This window comes from Blennius ocellaris (genome assembly GCF_963422515.1).
Source record: "Blennius ocellaris genome assembly, chromosome: 5".
Taxonomy (NCBI): Eukaryota; Metazoa; Chordata; class Actinopteri; order Blenniiformes; family Blenniidae; genus Blennius; species Blennius ocellaris.
The window spans coordinates 17508284-17525829 of record NC_137654.1 but is presented as its reverse complement, the minus strand read 5'-3'; the positions used below and the strand labels follow the sequence as shown (position 1 = coordinate 17525829).

The 17546-nt window shown below is 41.3% G+C and overlaps 1 protein-coding gene across 2 annotated transcripts in view; it reads right to left on the bottom strand.

The window, feature by feature from the left end:
- Positions 1-17546, bottom strand: part of src (v-src avian sarcoma (Schmidt-Ruppin A-2) viral oncogene homolog) — a 36713-nt gene that overhangs the window by 11703 nt on the left and 7464 nt on the right. Inside the window, exons 2-4 of one of the 2 annotated variants that reach the window (XM_080496744.1) lie at positions 2626-2887; positions 2439-2538; positions 372-389 (exon numbers count right to left, since the gene is read on the bottom strand). In XM_080496744.1, coding sequence (XP_080352870.1) covers positions 372-389; positions 2439-2538; positions 2626-2878 — 371 coding nt within the window. In that variant the 5' untranslated portion in view covers positions 2879-2887. The remainder of the gene's footprint in view (positions 1-371; positions 390-2438; positions 2539-2625; positions 2888-17546) is intronic. The other variant, XM_080496745.1, reaches the window with a different exon arrangement.

Here is a 17546-nt window from a genome sequence, read left to right as displayed (position 1 = left end):
TCTACTGTAATTAAACGGTTGACTCCTGGAGGAGCTTGATAAATGGAAGCCCAACTTTTTTTCTATGATTTCAGAAAATAATAATTAGACAAGCATGCGTTGATGTGGGTGAGGAGATGGTGATACTCTTTATGAAGGGTCGAGCTGCCACAGCTTTATTCAATACAGAATTAAGAGCAAACTTCTAATTTGTTTAGACTCATTGCACCAAGGGGGTGGGGGGCAGGAGGGGGGGGGGGGGGGGGGGGGGGGGGTGTAACTGGGCAGGGACAGTGCATTTTTAGTGAAGTGGGATTACAGCGCACACATGCTATGAAACACAGGAGGCTTTACGTTACATGAAACACAAAAGCAGACAAAGCTTCACAAACCTGTAGTTCACCTTCCTCCTGTAAAAATGTGATGGGTTTGTGATGGAAAAATGGTGGGAAAGAAGAGGATTAAAGAGACAGTGAGCAGCAAAGTGCACAGAAAAGACTCCACCACTGCACAACCCATTAAACTGTGGACCTCAAACAGCCGAGCAATTATGTAACAGTGGCGAGAGAGTAATTAAGCTTAAGAGGACACATGAACCAAATTATCATCACTGAAGTACGTCAGCTGCCAGTGAACTGGACTCTAAGAAATGAAGTAACTCAAGGGGTCTGCAACCTGCAGCTGTGGAGCCACACGTGGCAGCTCTTTCACGTAAATTACATCTGAATAAACAGTTTTATCTTATTCTATTTTATTTGCAAACCATGATATCTCTCAAAAGGGGTATTATCAAGTGGTGAAGAATGTGAGACAGCTAAAATGGCTAAAGTAGCAAAAATGGATAAAATGAACAAGAACAGGTGAAAAGAAAAAAAAAAACAGTCCAAACGGCTAAACTTGCTACCTAGAAATAGATAAAAAGATTCAATCTAGCAAAAAATACACAATAAAAAAGGGGCGAAATTGCCAAAGTAGCTTCACATGGCAAAAATGACTTCATTTTTGCCATGTGAAGCAACTTTGGCAAATCAAGGATTTAATCATGGATTTAATCAATCAATTTATCATGATTTTTTTGACATATATATGTCAAAAAATATGCAGTCATTTTTAAGTGCTTTGAGAAAAAAAAAAATCAAACATAGAATGGAAATGAAACGAAGCAAATCAAAGCGAAGCAAATCACCCAGCCTTACTTAAATCACTGAGAAATATATATATATATATATATATATATATATATATACAAAAAAAAAAAACAACAGCTGAAATAATGAAAATGACTGCCTACAAAAATGCAATGAAAGGTAAAACACTACAAATGTATATAAAAGTTGAATGTTGTAGTTATGAAATTTCCTATACATTTTGTATTTTTAGTAAAACTTTGTCCATTTTTAGTTGCATTTCCAGTATGTTTTATGGCTTCAAATTAATTTTGTTTTGCATCCCTTACATATCGAAAGGTTGCAGACCCCGGGTTTAATGTGAGCGAGACCACTTGTTCGTGGATTCTTGGTGAACTTGACCCAATAAGCATTGGGGGGGGGGGGGGTTTGGCTTAAGGGCCAGATGCAGCGATAATCCACCATTGTTCAGAGTTGCTGCCTTCTAGGTCAGCGGTTTGTGGTAGGCATCAGCACTGGGGGTAAACATGGGTCACTGCACCTCTATAGAACCATACAGTAAGTTCAGACTTTAAAAACCAGCCCCCTCATCTATCATAACAATAGGACTATTTATGGGAGCTGGAAAACTCAGAAACTACCAGAAAGCTTCCTCAATGTGAGTGTCCAGTCACAGACCAGCGTTAACAGTGTGTTACATATGAGTGGCATGCATAGTTAAAAAAAACACACAAATATTTGGAAAGAGTTTTGAGATTATGGAAAGTGTCCAATGTGTTAAACTATTATTATTATTTTATTGATTAACCAGATCTTCAAAGTTGAAGTTGTCTTTGAAAAAGAAGGAGCTCCCACATTGTTTGATTTTACAAGAAACACAAATCTGAAATCCAGGCAGCCCGAGTAGAATTTCATTTATAAAGAGAGTTAAGAGTAATATAAGACAGATACAAAATAAATCTCATTCAAATTCTCAATTGTTTTATTATTTTTAGCTAAATATAATTTGCCTCAAAAACCTATATTTATCCATTGCATTGCAATAAATTCTGCCTATTTGCAATATGTATAGTCCCCATGTCATCCCAATGAAAAAAACAACTGCAATATTGCCTAGCTTGATACAAAAATATACAGATGAAGTTTAAAGAGGAGTCACTAATAAAAACAAGAAAGTCTGTTGCTTTAAGTTTGGGCTTGAATTAAGGAGCATGTAATAAACAACTAGTGAAACCTCGCGTCTCCTCATGTTTTCAGCCTGGAGGAGGCAGCACAGTTTCCATGTCGGCTGATTAAAGAAAACAGGGCATGTGAGATCTGTGTTTTCCTTACGTGTTGTTTACTATCTGGAGGCGTTCGCCCTTCCTGAAGGACAGGTCTGAGGCTGTCCGGGACTCGTAGTCGTACAGAGCCACAAAGGTCGTCACACCGCCTGGGAACCGGGAGGAAAACACAACTCTGACATTAAACTGCACATACGGAGCGTAAAGAAATCCAAGTTTGGTGGGGCATCTCTGACCTGCGAGAGTGATCCTGTTGGGCGAGGTGACGCTGTTGTTGTCCACACCTCCGAACAAGGACAGTTCTGCTTTATTGCCCATGGACTGGTTCCCTCCGAGGCCCCCGTCGACAGTGGCGCTCCGGTTGGGGGTTAGCGCCTGCTGAGGGGAGCTGAGGTGGTGGCCGCCAGAATCTCCCCCAGAGCCGAGGTTGGTATCGAGGCTGCGGGCTCGATGGCCTCCATCCTTGGGCTTGCTCTTGGATCCCCCCATAGCCAAAGCCTGCAGCACAGTCAGAGACAGACAGTGAAGCCTCTGGAAAAGCAGAACTTGACTCGACACAGAAATAGAACAATTACATCATATCGTGACATTAAATAGACTAAGTTTTCTTAGAATACATTTTCCTGGAAAAAAGAAAAGAAATGTTGGGAGTTTCACAAGGCCAGATGCAGAAACCAGAGACGGACCGGAGACTACGAATAAATCCACAGAGACACACGGCGGTGCAGGCCACATGAAGAAAAACCTCCCTGAGGACAGTGGAGCAGCTGCAGCTTCTCAGTTTCAGCACAGACATGATAGACTTCAACCACACAGACACACACACAGACACACACACACAGACACACAGAGACGCACACACAGATGCACACCAGACAGCAGATGCACGCACAGACATGTGCTGTCATGGTCTTTCCACTGACTTTTTTCAGACTGATCATTACAGGATGAGTGCATCTACATATTTAGCAAAGCCAGCAAACTTCATTCATTTTTCTCATCGGAGGGAACACAAAGAAAATACGCTCTCTCTTTTCAAAGCAAATCATTTCAAACATTTCAAACAAATAAAATCACACATTGATAAAACACATATCACAAAAACAGAAAAAAAAAGTGAGAAAGAATTTCGCTGCTTTTAATCTGTCCTATTTAAAATGAACCTTGTGTGCTGCAGCTGTGGAGTGCCTGGGGGGCTGTTGGAATGGGGATCCTCAGCGGTAACCTGTTGGTTTTCTAACCTGTCGGTTTTCTAACCTGTGAACTTCTGATCCCAAGTCTGCCTCCCAAACCTCAAAGTCCTTACCGACAGCATGAAGGAGCGTAAATGCGGCTATGAGTTGTTTGCAGCTCATAGAAATGCACCATCCTTTCAACAAGACAATAGTTAACAGATTCCAAGCAGGTAAAATGTTGGACCATGGCCCTAATCTCCCTGCCAAGCTTTTCCCCCTTTGCACGATAACATTGCGAGAATAACAACTTGATTCTCTTTCAAATGATATTTTTCCATTTTCCTGAAGGTACACAGACGCACACAAAAACATTGTTATTCAGGCACAGGGTAGTGGTTATTACCTCCAGAGCTGGAGAGCAATAAACTTACTGTCAGACCAGATGTTATGATATTGACATCACACAGAGCAGCTAATATATGAAAACATGATAAAGTAAACAGCAATTTCTATGTCATTATAATAATATTCGGTTGTTGTAACTGGTTAAATGTGAAGCTCTGTTCCTAATTATGCTTTAAATTGTGGTTGGAAAGTAACGGAACGATGATTCAGGGAAACTTTTAGTGGCATCAAACAACTGAACAAGGACATTTTTTACTAAATTGAAATTTAGAAAGGAGCAGGCCTGCTTCATCAATGGTTTATTTAGAAACAATAATGACCTTTTTTTTTTTTTTTTTTAAGTTTGCATGTTTAGTTACCTGTGAACATTAACATAAATCAACTTGTACAAGACAATGGCTTACACAGAAAGGAACTTGCAAACTGAACCCCAAACCTTCTCTGTTGGACTCATTGATGCAGGCTCAGCGTGAAGGCTGATCTATGTGGTCTGAGCCAACAGACCAGCCACTGTAGCTTCAACTGCAGCTGGTTCCGATAGAACAGCATTGTAACACACAGAGCATCAGAATGAGAATGGGAGGGCCTGAGGTGGTCATAATGTTGTGGCTGGTAACTGTATGCGTGTCGAGTGCTGAGGATTCAGAGCACGTTCAGTGCATCATTGCTTGTTTTCTGAAAACGGCTTCCTGCTGCGTCTGCAAACAAGGCCATTGGAAAAATGAGTCTGAACCAAAAACAACAAAACAAGTGAAATTGTAGTAAAATATAAATGAGACCTCTATTAACCAGAAAAGAACTAAAGACTTGTGTAATTCCCCACTGATTGAAGAAGAACTTCATAACCTACTGTATAGTCAAGATAACGGTGAGTTGTGGAAAACCAGGATCAGATCTCAGATCTTAACACATGTTAATGTACACTATAATAATAATACAACACTTTCTAGAATCAAAAATAGACTTTGAGAAACTGCCCACCGCTCTTATTTGCATGTATGAGCAAGTGGACGTTTCCACCAGCGGTGTCACTGAAATGTTCTGACAAGTCAGACTGGAGAAGGGGTCTGCAGCTGCAAGCTACTTCTGAAACTGACCAGGTAAGAATAATCTGCATACATAAAAAAAAGAAGAAAGAACCTGGACATTTTGGAACTTGCATTAACTCGCCATTTGTTAGTTTCTTCAAAACTGCACTTTGCAATACTGCGTCTAACTTTATGCAAGTTTGTGTTATATGTTTTATTAGGTCTCTTTTCCAAAAGAGAACTTGTGTCTCTACAAATTCATCTGTATAAAGGTACACTCAATTAAAAAATTTAATAAAAATACCAGATGTTCAGTCAAACGCCACAAAACTGAAAATTTTATGGTATATATGAAGTATATAAGAAGTGGCAACTATCGAGCTGTGGGAAGACAGGCATCAGTTACCATAGAAGCCAATGTTGATCTGATTCATCTCTCTTGTTAATACTTAGTTTTAGGGCAGCATGTTTGAAAAAAAATGCACTTTGTAATAGAAATAATACATAATGTTCCACTGTTTCTTCTTTTTACAATAATGATATTGAGAAGAATAATATTTTTTTGGAGCATGAGCCTACATTTAGCTGTCATCTGAACATGAGTCTGTTTTAATATTTACTGTACTGTAGTCTCTTGATTTTCTCTCAGTGCAATATATTGTGAAAAAGTAAGTAAAACCCATTTTTAAAAAGGACCGATGCTTAAGTTTTAACTTTGTTAAAAACGGGAAAAATCCTATTAAAATATGCTTTCAATATACCGTAGATGTAGTGGTAGTTAGCTAAACAGAGACTGTGCACCAAACGTGTTAAAGAAAACAGACTGAAGGTCAAGAGTGCAGTTTTGGACTGCTGAAGCTTTCTTACGTTCTTTCATTTCTGAGGCTTCCCCGCCTACTCCGGCTCATGGAGCAGATCTAATCCCAGCTCATAGTGCAGTGAAAGAATTAAACTGAGAGCAGAATAATTCGGAGACTCAAGCCCCTGCTATCACGGGGTGGATATAGCCACAGGGGGTCTGCTAGGAAATGCTAATTTCCAGAAAACACTGAGGTACTTTGGCTTGAGAGACCTTCTCTTTAAGATGATGAAGGTAGTGTACATATGGGTGCAGAGTCAAGCTGTGGCAGCCTTCTGCTGACATCCTGACCCGACTGCTGTTATTTAGGAGGTTGTGCATTTTTGGATGCTTAAGTCCACTCTGATTCACTTGACTGATTAACATATGAAGTATGGTCGAAAACATTTGGATGAAAAAGGAATACGTTTGCTCACCAGGCAAATTAAATTAGTGGATATGTCACTGGTTTATATTATTTTGGAATTTTCTTTCCAACTGAATGGCAATCTGTCAGGAGGAAGAATCCAGATGCAGCGTCAAGACAAGAAGCTTGTTTGGGTGTTTTCCGGCAGTTGAAAGCAGCGATTCTCAAATGGTGGGTCGTGACTGAAAAGTGGGTCACTAGTCCATTTTCAGGGGGCTGTGGGCCTTTGCCGCTGCAAAAATAATAAAGCTTGGGTAAATAAAACAAAAAAAAACCCTCCACAAATAAAAGACTGTCAACAACTGCCATTTCACATAAAAAAAGGCAAAAACCTTTTTTACATACACTAACCGAGCATGGCGAAACACGGGTACAAAGCAGAAGAAAATGTGAAAGGATGAAGACACAAAAACTGAAGACAAAACTACATCTCAGTAAAGATTGATTTGTTTACTATTCATGCATTAAAACACAGCCCAGAGTCTATTAAAGCAAAGCATTCGTTCTTAACTATGCGTTGGCATTCTGTGATAAACTACTCAACCTCAGGTCCAGACTGTACCCAGTTTTAAATCAATTAATGTGCAAAGTAGAATGTTCTTCTTGATTTGGTTTGTGGCTTGTTGATAAGGGGTGAAGCTGGATCCCGGAGCCGGACCAGTCGAGAAGCACTGGCTTAAGAGGGTTCATATGAAACGTGGTGCGCGTCTACGTATGAGCTCATCCTGTGAGGCAGCTCACAAATAAATATTAAAACAGACAGAAAGAGCGAGATGCAGGAAGGGGAGGAGGGCATGATGCGGGGGTTGATTTTTGGTTGGCATCATAAGTGGGGGGAGGAGAATGGGGAAGTGATGAGGGACGGGGGTCAATGAGGCCAGATAGTCGATATATCTGCACACACACATCCCCTCAGGCATGTCTGCACAAAGCAGGTCGCATCACTGGAAGTGTAACAGTGGTGAGTGTATGTGTGTGTGTGTGTGTGCAGGCGTATACGCACACACACGAACACACGAACACTCATAGGCACAAGGGAGCAGACACAAAGATGACGGGTGGCTCAGGGAGCTGATCTTTGTGTTTTTTGCCTCCTCACTGAGTAGACTGGTGGCATGGGTAATAAGCTGTTTGAGGCAGGCAGGCAGGCGGGTGGGCGGGCGGAGCCCCCCCCCCCCCCATCATCTTCAGCCTTCCTCCTCTTTCTCATTCCATACACATGATCCTTTCACATATTGGATGTCGCCCTAATGAGATCACTACGATGGCGATTAAAAAGCACATTTCCCCCATAAACCATCAGTAAATAAGGGCACATTACGCTGACATGGTGAACATGCTGTGAGGACTCAACCACCACTCTGCATGGAACAAGCTGATAAAAGGAGTCGATTTTCCCTTCATAAGGAGCTCACTAAAATACTTTTTTAAGTGTCAGTTGCTACGTGACACAAAGTCACAGACTACCGATAATACTATTATGTGCACACACACACACACACACACACAAAAGAAAGTTAGTTTGCAATGATGCATGAGGTGTAAAAATTGTTCATCAAGTCTTATGAAACTTGGCATATTTGAGGCTACAAAGGACTCGAATAACCCCAAGGTGCAATTTGTTGGTGGGATTGGGTGGATGTACCTCCCTACTGATCTACATGTGGCTACATGTGTTTCTGGGGTGAGGGTGGCCCATGTTAAATGCGTATTCAAATAGTTGTGAGAGCAAGAATAATGAATTCATTGTTTAAAAAAAAGCCATTATAACCTCTCACAAATTTCAAGGCTGACTTGCATTCAGCTCCTTTGGCCAACAGTGTCCCAGACCCACACACAAATACAACCCCGAGAAAGGAAGAGCGAACCAACCAAACATGAAACCGAGCATTAAGAGAGTCTCGGATCTTTCTTCACACTCCAACAAAGCCATCTTTTGTTGGGCTTCGCAGCGGGCGGCATAAACAAGACATAGAAGTGGCCTGTGGCTCTCTGACTGCCAGACCCGAGTGTGTTTCAGCTCGAACAGCCAGTAGGAAATATGGTAATACAGGAAGTCGTGAAGCCAAACAATGCCATGTTTCGCAGGGAGCGCAAGTCGAGTCGAGTCTGTGTTGTCTGCGGTAGTTAATGACAACGGGAGCCCAATTCTGGCCTAATAGGGTCGAGGCACTGAAATAAGCACCTACTGTCAAAGGAAGAGCAGCATGGAAATCCCTCCGGCGAGGCAGGGGTGTGGCTGGGTTGGTGGGTGGGAAGGGGATTTGCTTAATTATGCATAAGATCTGGCAATGAATTTCAAATCCTTCGAGTCTCCTGAGCTTTTGGTAAATGGGAATAGTCTGTTAATATTGCCGTAGGGGTTGTTTTCCCCCCACATCCACATTATGCTGCCTCTTCCTGTTTTGCTTTCAGCTTTATTACACGTGAAAGGAAAACAATTCTTCCTTTGAATGGTGCTCTCTCAATGAAATAAAAGAAAGGATGCGGCGTCATTCATGCATTAACAAGCTTCACCGATCAAGTCCTTGGCAGAGCAGGATCACCATGGTGGAGCGTTTCCTCCAACAGCACAGCCTTTGTAATGAAGCCTACCATGTTTTGGCCCCTTTATAAGATCTTTTCATCTTTTTGGGAAGGATCAAACAGTTGTGAACATCAAAATTGAACCAGTCTGCTTCAGATGTTCTGTGCGCAGGCCTAATGAGAGATTTCCCACTACGAGGCTGAGGCTGGCTCAAAGAAATACAGAGGGAGGCAGGGGATCGCAGCTATTTGAAGAAGCAAGTTGTGGCTTGTGTGTTTTTCACGACAGCTACAGTAGACCCCTCATGTTTGCCATACAGTGCTTCTCGCTTATGGCCTGAGGTCCAATACACACACTGGACATGTTTTGACACACTACCTTCTCTGAAAGATCAGTATTTACAGCCTCTGGCATTAAAGGTCATAGTTAAACTCATCTGTACTCAAACTCTGACACTTTGTAAGAATAACACATTCTGCACTAGTGTGCTGATGATTTATGGTTGATTACAAAGAGATCAGCTGGAAATCCCTATACTGTAGATCTGTTTTTATGACGTCATTATCGTCTAAGGTTAAAGAGGCTGAAGAGATCATAAGCAAAGCAGTGTGTGGGATTCAAACAAATATCGAAAGTCTGATATTTGTAATTCCCTTGTCTATGTAATGACATGCATTTTCAAATTCAATAGCCATCAGTAAAATCCGGGATAGAATTTATAATCAATGTCTATATTATCTTAAGGAGATGCTCGTATCACACAGAAGAAATCTTCACTCTCAGAGTGAAGATTTAATGATGGTTTCCAAACAATAAGAGGAAGCGGATTGAGTTATCAGGCTCTTCTATTGTACAACAAATTCAGTTTCACTTCAGGAGGTTAACACAATCTCCACTTTCGGGATGACACTTGAAATGTTCTGACTTCATAACTCTTACGGTTTAGGTCAATGATCCATTCTTAAATTAAGCTGCTAAGTTGGTGGCTGAGGAGAACGTTTGTGAATCTCGTTTGTGAAGCTTTTCTCTCATTTGAATGGAGAGGGAATGGTGACTGATGACATATGTGAGAGTGTGCCTGTGGGAGGGAGTGCATGTGATCCTGATATCAGCCTGGTGGATGTATTCCTTCATCTTCATGCTCTCTGCGCAATTACTGGTGTGTGTGTGTGTGTGTGTGGGGGGGGCTTTGGCTCCTGCGTCACCAGCCACCAATCGTAGCATAATCCAACCCTGCTTATTCTGTCCAGATTATCAACATCTATTCCCTAATCGTATCCGCCAAACGTCGTGATGACATTCCATCTGGGGCCTGTGAACAACTCGGGCGCTGCAATGACAAGACAGGACAGACCGGTTGAACCACAACTGCTACTACTGCAGCTCCAAGCTCTTCTGTTCCTGTCTGAACAAATCATACCACTGTGGGAAAACGCCAAAAACTTCCACGGCTCTCCAAAGCACCGAGCACTCTTGACTCTGGCCATGTGCAGGTGAGCTGGTTCCTCTTTCTGAACAAGCATCGGGCACACGTGAACAGAATTTTGTTTCTCTTCTCCTTCCATAAACACGAAGAGGAAATTAGAGCCTGGATGTGTTTGCACACCAGAACAGCCGACGCAGGTGTTTGTAGAGACTCGACAATTCCCATTTTGTTAGCCATTAGGCCGCTCATTATCGCACACAGGAGATTTCTTTCTAACACTTTTCAGTCTCTTTGATGCATCTTGGGATCAATACAGCCTCGAAAGTGCACAATAAAAAAAAACACATACAGCTTAAGGTTTTCACAGAATGTGATGTATTAATTACAATAATAATACATCACAGAATGTGATGTATTAATTACAATAATAATACACGTATTTAATGAAGAATATTAAAGATTTAAAGGACTTTCAACTAGTGCTGCAATATATTAGGTAAACACGATATGCTGTAACGTTGTAGAGTGATGACAATATGTATAAAGATGATGTTAACCAGTGCTCCTGCAACATTTACTATTTTATTCCATTATATTTGTTTGAATTACATTATTCCATTCAATAAATCAATATTGAAAAAACATTGTTTTGAATTATTTGTGCTTGTAGAGAATTTTAAGTCAAGTTAAAGTCAGCCGTTATCCTCGAAAGCTAGCTTTTGGACTGTGTGAGGAAACTAGAGTATTATGAGAAAACCGACAGGGAAAACATGCAAACTCCACACAGAAAGATCGCAATACAACGCTCAGTTTAAGGTCTTGAGTTTCTCACATTTCCATCTGATTCCAACTGTGAAGACTTCTCCATGTGAGAAAAGACTCGGTGTCCTTTGTCATTAAGCTCTGAACATTTCACCACTTTTGTACGATAAACGTAGAAGTAAACTCCTGGTGAGCTCCTACATGTTTGGAGCCCCGAAGGTAAACATACGCCCCCAATGGCAGGACTGGATAAAGTGTATACCGAACCTCAAGCCCCCCCCCCCCCCACACACACACACACTCCTGTCACAGACAGACACAGGGATGAGGAGGTGGTGAAGTCAATATTTACCGACACACACACACACACACACACACACACACACACACACACACACACACACACACACACACACACACACACACACACACACACACACACACACACACACACACACACACACACACACACACACACACACACACACACACACACAGTGTTGCCATGGAGCCAATTCCAAGCATTCCACAAACCAACAAACTGCACAGATGTAGGATAGCTGCACACACAGACTTTCGGGGCCAAAACATTCGCAGGGCGCTGCATGCCTATCTGATGAAGGAAAAGAGGCAAGATTAGCGGAGGCTCTGTCTCCTTACATTATGTGGGATGTCTGTCACTTCCTGGAGGAGTTAGTGGAGTGAGAGAACTAAGGTGAGATCACCTGAGATTCTTTCCATTGCCATGTGTTTGGTTATATCACAAGGCAATTTCCCACGGAAAACAAAACTAAAACAAAAAAAGTGTTTACCCCTTTTTTCTAGCCTTGCATGAGCCTGCAGTGCTTCAGCTCCTATAATAGGATCAGTGGCTGTGAGCCCTTATCCCTTTCACTGTGTGAAAGTGTGCACATTTCTCCATACTGGTATTTTCTTGGTTTAAACAAAAAACAAAAAAACAACACAAAACAACCTACTACTGTGTGTTCAGATCACCTTTTGTTTGCCAAACTCCACAGCTAACCCGGCATTAAAATCATATGACATCTCTGGGCCGGCAGAGCCGAGCAGCTGGCCGCTCCATCTTAAAGCCTTGTGCTTACAGAGGAATTTTTTCGTTCACTTCCAAACAACAAACACTGTTGGCAGCAACTGCAGGTTCATGGATTTTCTGTTATCCCCTGTTCCTAATCTGAGTATGACATATATCAAATTATTTTGGGATTGAGGTTCACTAAGAAAATATCTGGGCCATTTTAGATAAAGTGACCTGTTGGGTTTAGCAAAGCAATCAGACTGAGACCTACTTGATAAAAAAAAAGAAGAAAGAAATTGCTTGCATGCATTTCTCAGATTAAGAGAATACATCCTTAAGTCCAAATACATTTGGACACAAATCCTGTGATCCCATATTTTATTCCAAATGGTATCAAAACAACATACGAGTGTTTGAAACTGAGACGTTTCACTGTTTCATTAAAGCTAATAAGCTCATTTGGAATCAGACTGCAGGAAAAAACATTTCTAAATTGTTGGAACAGGCTCCCAAAGAAAAAAAAAAGCTGTAAAATGAATTGGTGAATCCCAAAATCAACTCGAGGAGTATTTGACAACAGAACTGCAAAATATCAAATTAATATGCAACACACAATAGTGTTGCAGTTTTGTGATAATGATGTGGTTTGGGTTTATGATAAATACAAGCACTTAAGTATGATGGTAATGTCCAAGAGGGTGGGAAAGAAGAAGCCACATTTGAACCTTTTCCAAAAAACATGGCTGTCTTCTCTGGACCAACGCTGAAAATAATTCTCAAAAATGTCCCTTTGGAAACTATGAACACATTTAATCCAGTGTCCTCACTTTTGTGGAATTGGAGAAGTAAATCAAACTGTTTATGAATGGATGATTAACCAACACAAAGGAATGGCTTTATTGGCTTGAAGGAGCCATTTTCCCCTTCCAAATAAATACATTTGAAATGTAAAAAAACAACAATTTTGGTTTTATGTGTGATTAGTGCAGGACAATTATTGTTTTGTTGCACACAGAAATATGTGTTAATTAGTGAGTTTCAGAGGTGTTGGAAGGCAGATCTGTTAAGTTTGGACAGAGTTTCGCCAAATGCAGTTTCCAGTCTGTCTGCCTGACTAATTGTTAACTGCTTGCTGGCAGAGGTAGTGTAGACTTAACTCTCTATAATAAACTGTATTTTCAAAAAAGGTTTTTACCTAAATTTAGAACAGAAGAGATTCAAGATCTCTGTTGTCTTTCAACCTTCCGCCTCCATCCATGTCAGCCCCCAAACATTACGTCAAAAGCCCACGAGGCAAAAAGTCGAGTTGCCACTTCCCATTTCCCAGAGGCAGCAATGTGATCAAAATTGAAGAAGAAGCCACGTCACTGCAGGACACATCTTAACATGTCAGGGAAAAATTCCCCGCATGATGACAGAATAAAGGAACACGACGGCAGAAAGCTGCTAACCCTGCTTTCAGGATTTCATGAAACGGTAACAGCTGCTAATGCTAACAGTTGACTTGGTGAACAACACAGAGCAGCTCTTCGACCGTTCATCCACAGTAACAGTAACAAAGAGTTTCCATACATGGAACTGTGTTACAAATTTTACAATGGTTATTTTAGGATTTTAAGTCATTGTAACCAAAAGTCATGGCGTTAACCAATGTCACACATTTCTTGTATCATTTATAATGGTTATGGAAGAGGATGTTTGGCCCATTCTTCGTGTTATTTAGCCGATTGGTTCTGATGCAAGTAAGAGGAAGCAGTTCCTATCACGTGTTGGGTTGCATGTAAACTGAACAATCTTCATGTTACTTACAGCTTTAATGTTGCTTTTATTAATTACCCCCCTCTGCCAGTAGACAAAGTGATAGTGAAATAGTGACAGTTCAGACAATAACTTCAGTTAATGCTACAGAAAACAGATGACATGCTAATAGGATAGAGAGAGACAACAGTTTTTTTTCTCCCTAGATTCCCCCATGGTTGATACATTTCCTCCAGGCTATTGTCAGGTAGATTTGCATGAATATCAGTGCGGGTGCAGTTATTTACCGCATCATTACCAAAGCCAATCTATACAGGGATGTTGTTGATAACATTCTCACCTCACAGTGAGAAAGTGCTTGGTTTGACTCCATGTTGGGCTTGAGGGATTCTGTGTGCAGCTTTGCACTTGTTGGCTGTCTCCAGGTACTTTGATATCTCCCTAAAGTTCAAAGATTTGCACTTGAGGTTATCTAATGACTGAGTATGTGTAAATATTGGTCCCTCTGTGTTTGCTTTGCAATGGACTGGATATCTTTCCAATTTGCGACCCATCTTCACCCAACATCAGCTGCAGCTTTTCTGCCTTTGATAATCCTGCTGTGAAACTCTCACCTTCGCAGCCGTGTTTGGATTGCCTTGAATGCAGCCACCTGGCGAACACTCACTCACACCTGATGTGCGGCGAGGCCTCTGATTAACCTTCCTAGACTAGGTGTAACAGGCATGGGCTCAGACGGAGGACATTACATCACTGAGCTTGTTGGGGTTGTTGCAAAACGGCAGAACAAATTCCCGCTCAGCAACCAACAGTTCGTATGTCACAATTAAACATTCAGTTTTATTCACGAGATGCCAAGTCAGGCATTTCATGGCCGTAGGTCTTTCCAGCTGCTCCCGTGTCACTCGTGATGAATGCAGACACGCATCCAACCGAAGCAGCAGCTCCATCATTGCTTAAAAAACTGAGATCTGAGGCATTTCTGGCATCCATAGTACCGTGACTGCCGTGCAGGGACCTGGGGGTGTTTGCTGTATTGTCTTGTCCGTTTTCTCTGGTGTATTATAATACAAAGAATAGACAGTAGTTTACTAGTGCACTGGGTGGAACTTGGGGTTTTTCTGCCAACAAGCGATGTGTTGTGTCGCATGTGGGATTCATTCCAGCGAAGGTTTCGTATCCTTTTCCTTGGTGCTACCCTGCTCTGCTGCACTCATCTAAATATGGTCATTATGGGAACTGAGACTGATGTTAGCTGTGGTCATGTGCTCAAACAAGGAGTGGAGAGGAGAGAAGAAGAGGAAGGGGGGAGTAGAAAAAGATAATCCTTAGGAGCTTTGACCCCCCACCCCCACATTACTTCCTTACACTCAGTTTATCCCCATCCTCTCTTCTTTTTCAATCCTTTCTCTGAAGAAACTGTGGAAATAAAGGATTTCTTTTCCTCTGATGTCAGCCGTATGTCACGTGAAGGAGAGAAAGAAAAGCGAAAACAATGGCTTTCTAAATATTAGCCGTCAGCTGAAAGAGGTGAGGAACATTGCTATCGAGAGAAATGTTTAACATGGGGAAATAAAAAGGCCCGAGAGATGCAGAAGCCGCACATCAAATCCTCCGCTACATTACATAGGTGTACGCTTTATTGCGTCGGCTTTGTGTTGCCTACAGTGAACTGAAGTACTGTGATAGCAAACCCTTAAATTCACCCCTTCTCATCACATTTCAAAGAGGCACCATTTGATCTGCTCAATTCCACAGAGACCCCCGTGTGCCTCATGCTTCAGTAAGCCGGAGCTTTCTGGGGGCTTCTACCGTTTAACTTCTCATCTGCACAGCAAGGCAGAGAGAGAAATCCCTGCAGCTCTCAAATCTAAGACCTAATCCATCCCCAGGGAATATGGCACACATGAATATACTGTATATGTAATGTGTGGTGATGTGATGGTGTGAAATATACGACTCGCAATTTCTTAACTACCATCTAGTCAAAAACTGAGATTAACAATCTCCTTTATAAGCAAGTCCTGACCACATCAGGAAGCAGCAAATAAACAGAGCTGCTGAAGGTTGAAATGTTACAGTGGGCTGAAATGAATTTCAAAATAAATTCACAAACCAGAAATATGAAAACAGCAGCACTGTTCATGTCATATTCATTTTCAATATGTTTTTTTATGGAAGCCCTAAATCACATTTATAGCCTGATGTTTCATAACTCTGTTTCTTCGATATTATTTGAATGTGCAATTTGTAGCACACAGTGTTACTTTTTGTTTTTATCCTGAAAAATCTCATTGAGAAATAAAACCTCCTCTTTTCACACTGCTGGTCACGAAGTGCAGAAGACACCATATAAATCAGGAGATTTAAAGCTGGATAATGTGGAGAATGGCGAATTTTATACATTTATTTTGAAAAGTGATACAATTAATATTCTAATTTAGACCACTCTAGGACCTCAGACATTTTACTGTAACTCCAATATTGTTGTCAATAATGAGACTGCTACTGATAATTAAATGTTTAACAGAGTTAAACAGACACAGAGTCCATTATTACGCTAACCCACTCATGCTTATAGTCAGCTGACGTGTCCCACCAATACTTCATCACTACAACACTGAGCATATGGAAAGAAATGCCTAATCACTGGAGGTCAGTTGTGGTAACTAGTCAATCAACACCAAAATAATAAAAAAAATTACCAATGTCTGTAAGCATTTGCTTAGCTACAATTACTTGCTGAACTCAGTTTAACAGACAACATTCACGCAATCATAAACAGAGTTGTAAATCACATCACACCATTTTGTAAATTAATCTAGTCACATAAACTCCTCCCAATATTTAGATTTCTCTGGTGTGCATGCTCGATATGCTTTGCTTATAAAAGAAAACACGACTTCTCAATAGACACAGTCCTCATAGCGCCCTGTTAGTAGATCAGTTTGTCAGTGAGAAATAATTCTTTTCTTGTTTTTATACACATTTTAGTACTTCAGGCCCATAATGAGCAACTATGTTCGTTGGTTCCTTCATTGTATGCCACATAGTATTTTTACTTTATCTGAAGGAGTAGGGTTTCAACTACTTATTTCACTTCTACTATAAAAATAGAAAGGCTTTTATGCTCACCACGTGCACTGGTTTAAACACTAGGAACTACCATTGTACACATGTGAGAAAGTGAGCCAGGTGTGCACTGTGGCAGTCCCAGGTTTGTTGCAGCAGTGCGATCGAGCTCAGTCATGGCTGAGGAATGCCGAGTGGAGCACAAGGCGAGTTTCAACCGCTCTCCTGCTCACACAGCCCACAGCAGGAATGTATGGGATGCAGGTAGAGACAGCGTCCTCCTCTCAGGATGTTCAGATGCTGCCCCGAGCCACGCGTGCCACCTACCCCAGAAACATTCCCTCCACGGCCGGTCGACGAGAAAGGGAAAGCAGAATTTAGTAGTCGTGATTCACACGATGTGAGAACAAGAATGTTTTTGAAGGTCGCCGCACACACTGCAGTTGTTCATCCAGCCTCTGGTGATTATTCTCAACACAGAATTAAATGCAAAGGATGTCCCACTGTGGTCACTGATTAGTTGACACTTCTGCTACTATTTGTGTGTCTTTGGAATGACTTCTGTTATTATTATTCACTGATCTTGAACAAATACTTTTCCTGCATTAGCAGGGCTGGATTTTTGACGTCACTTTAAGAAACAAGGCCAAAGCAGTGCTTCTGTGCACATGTACCATGAATAAAGCATGCCGATCCTACAGTT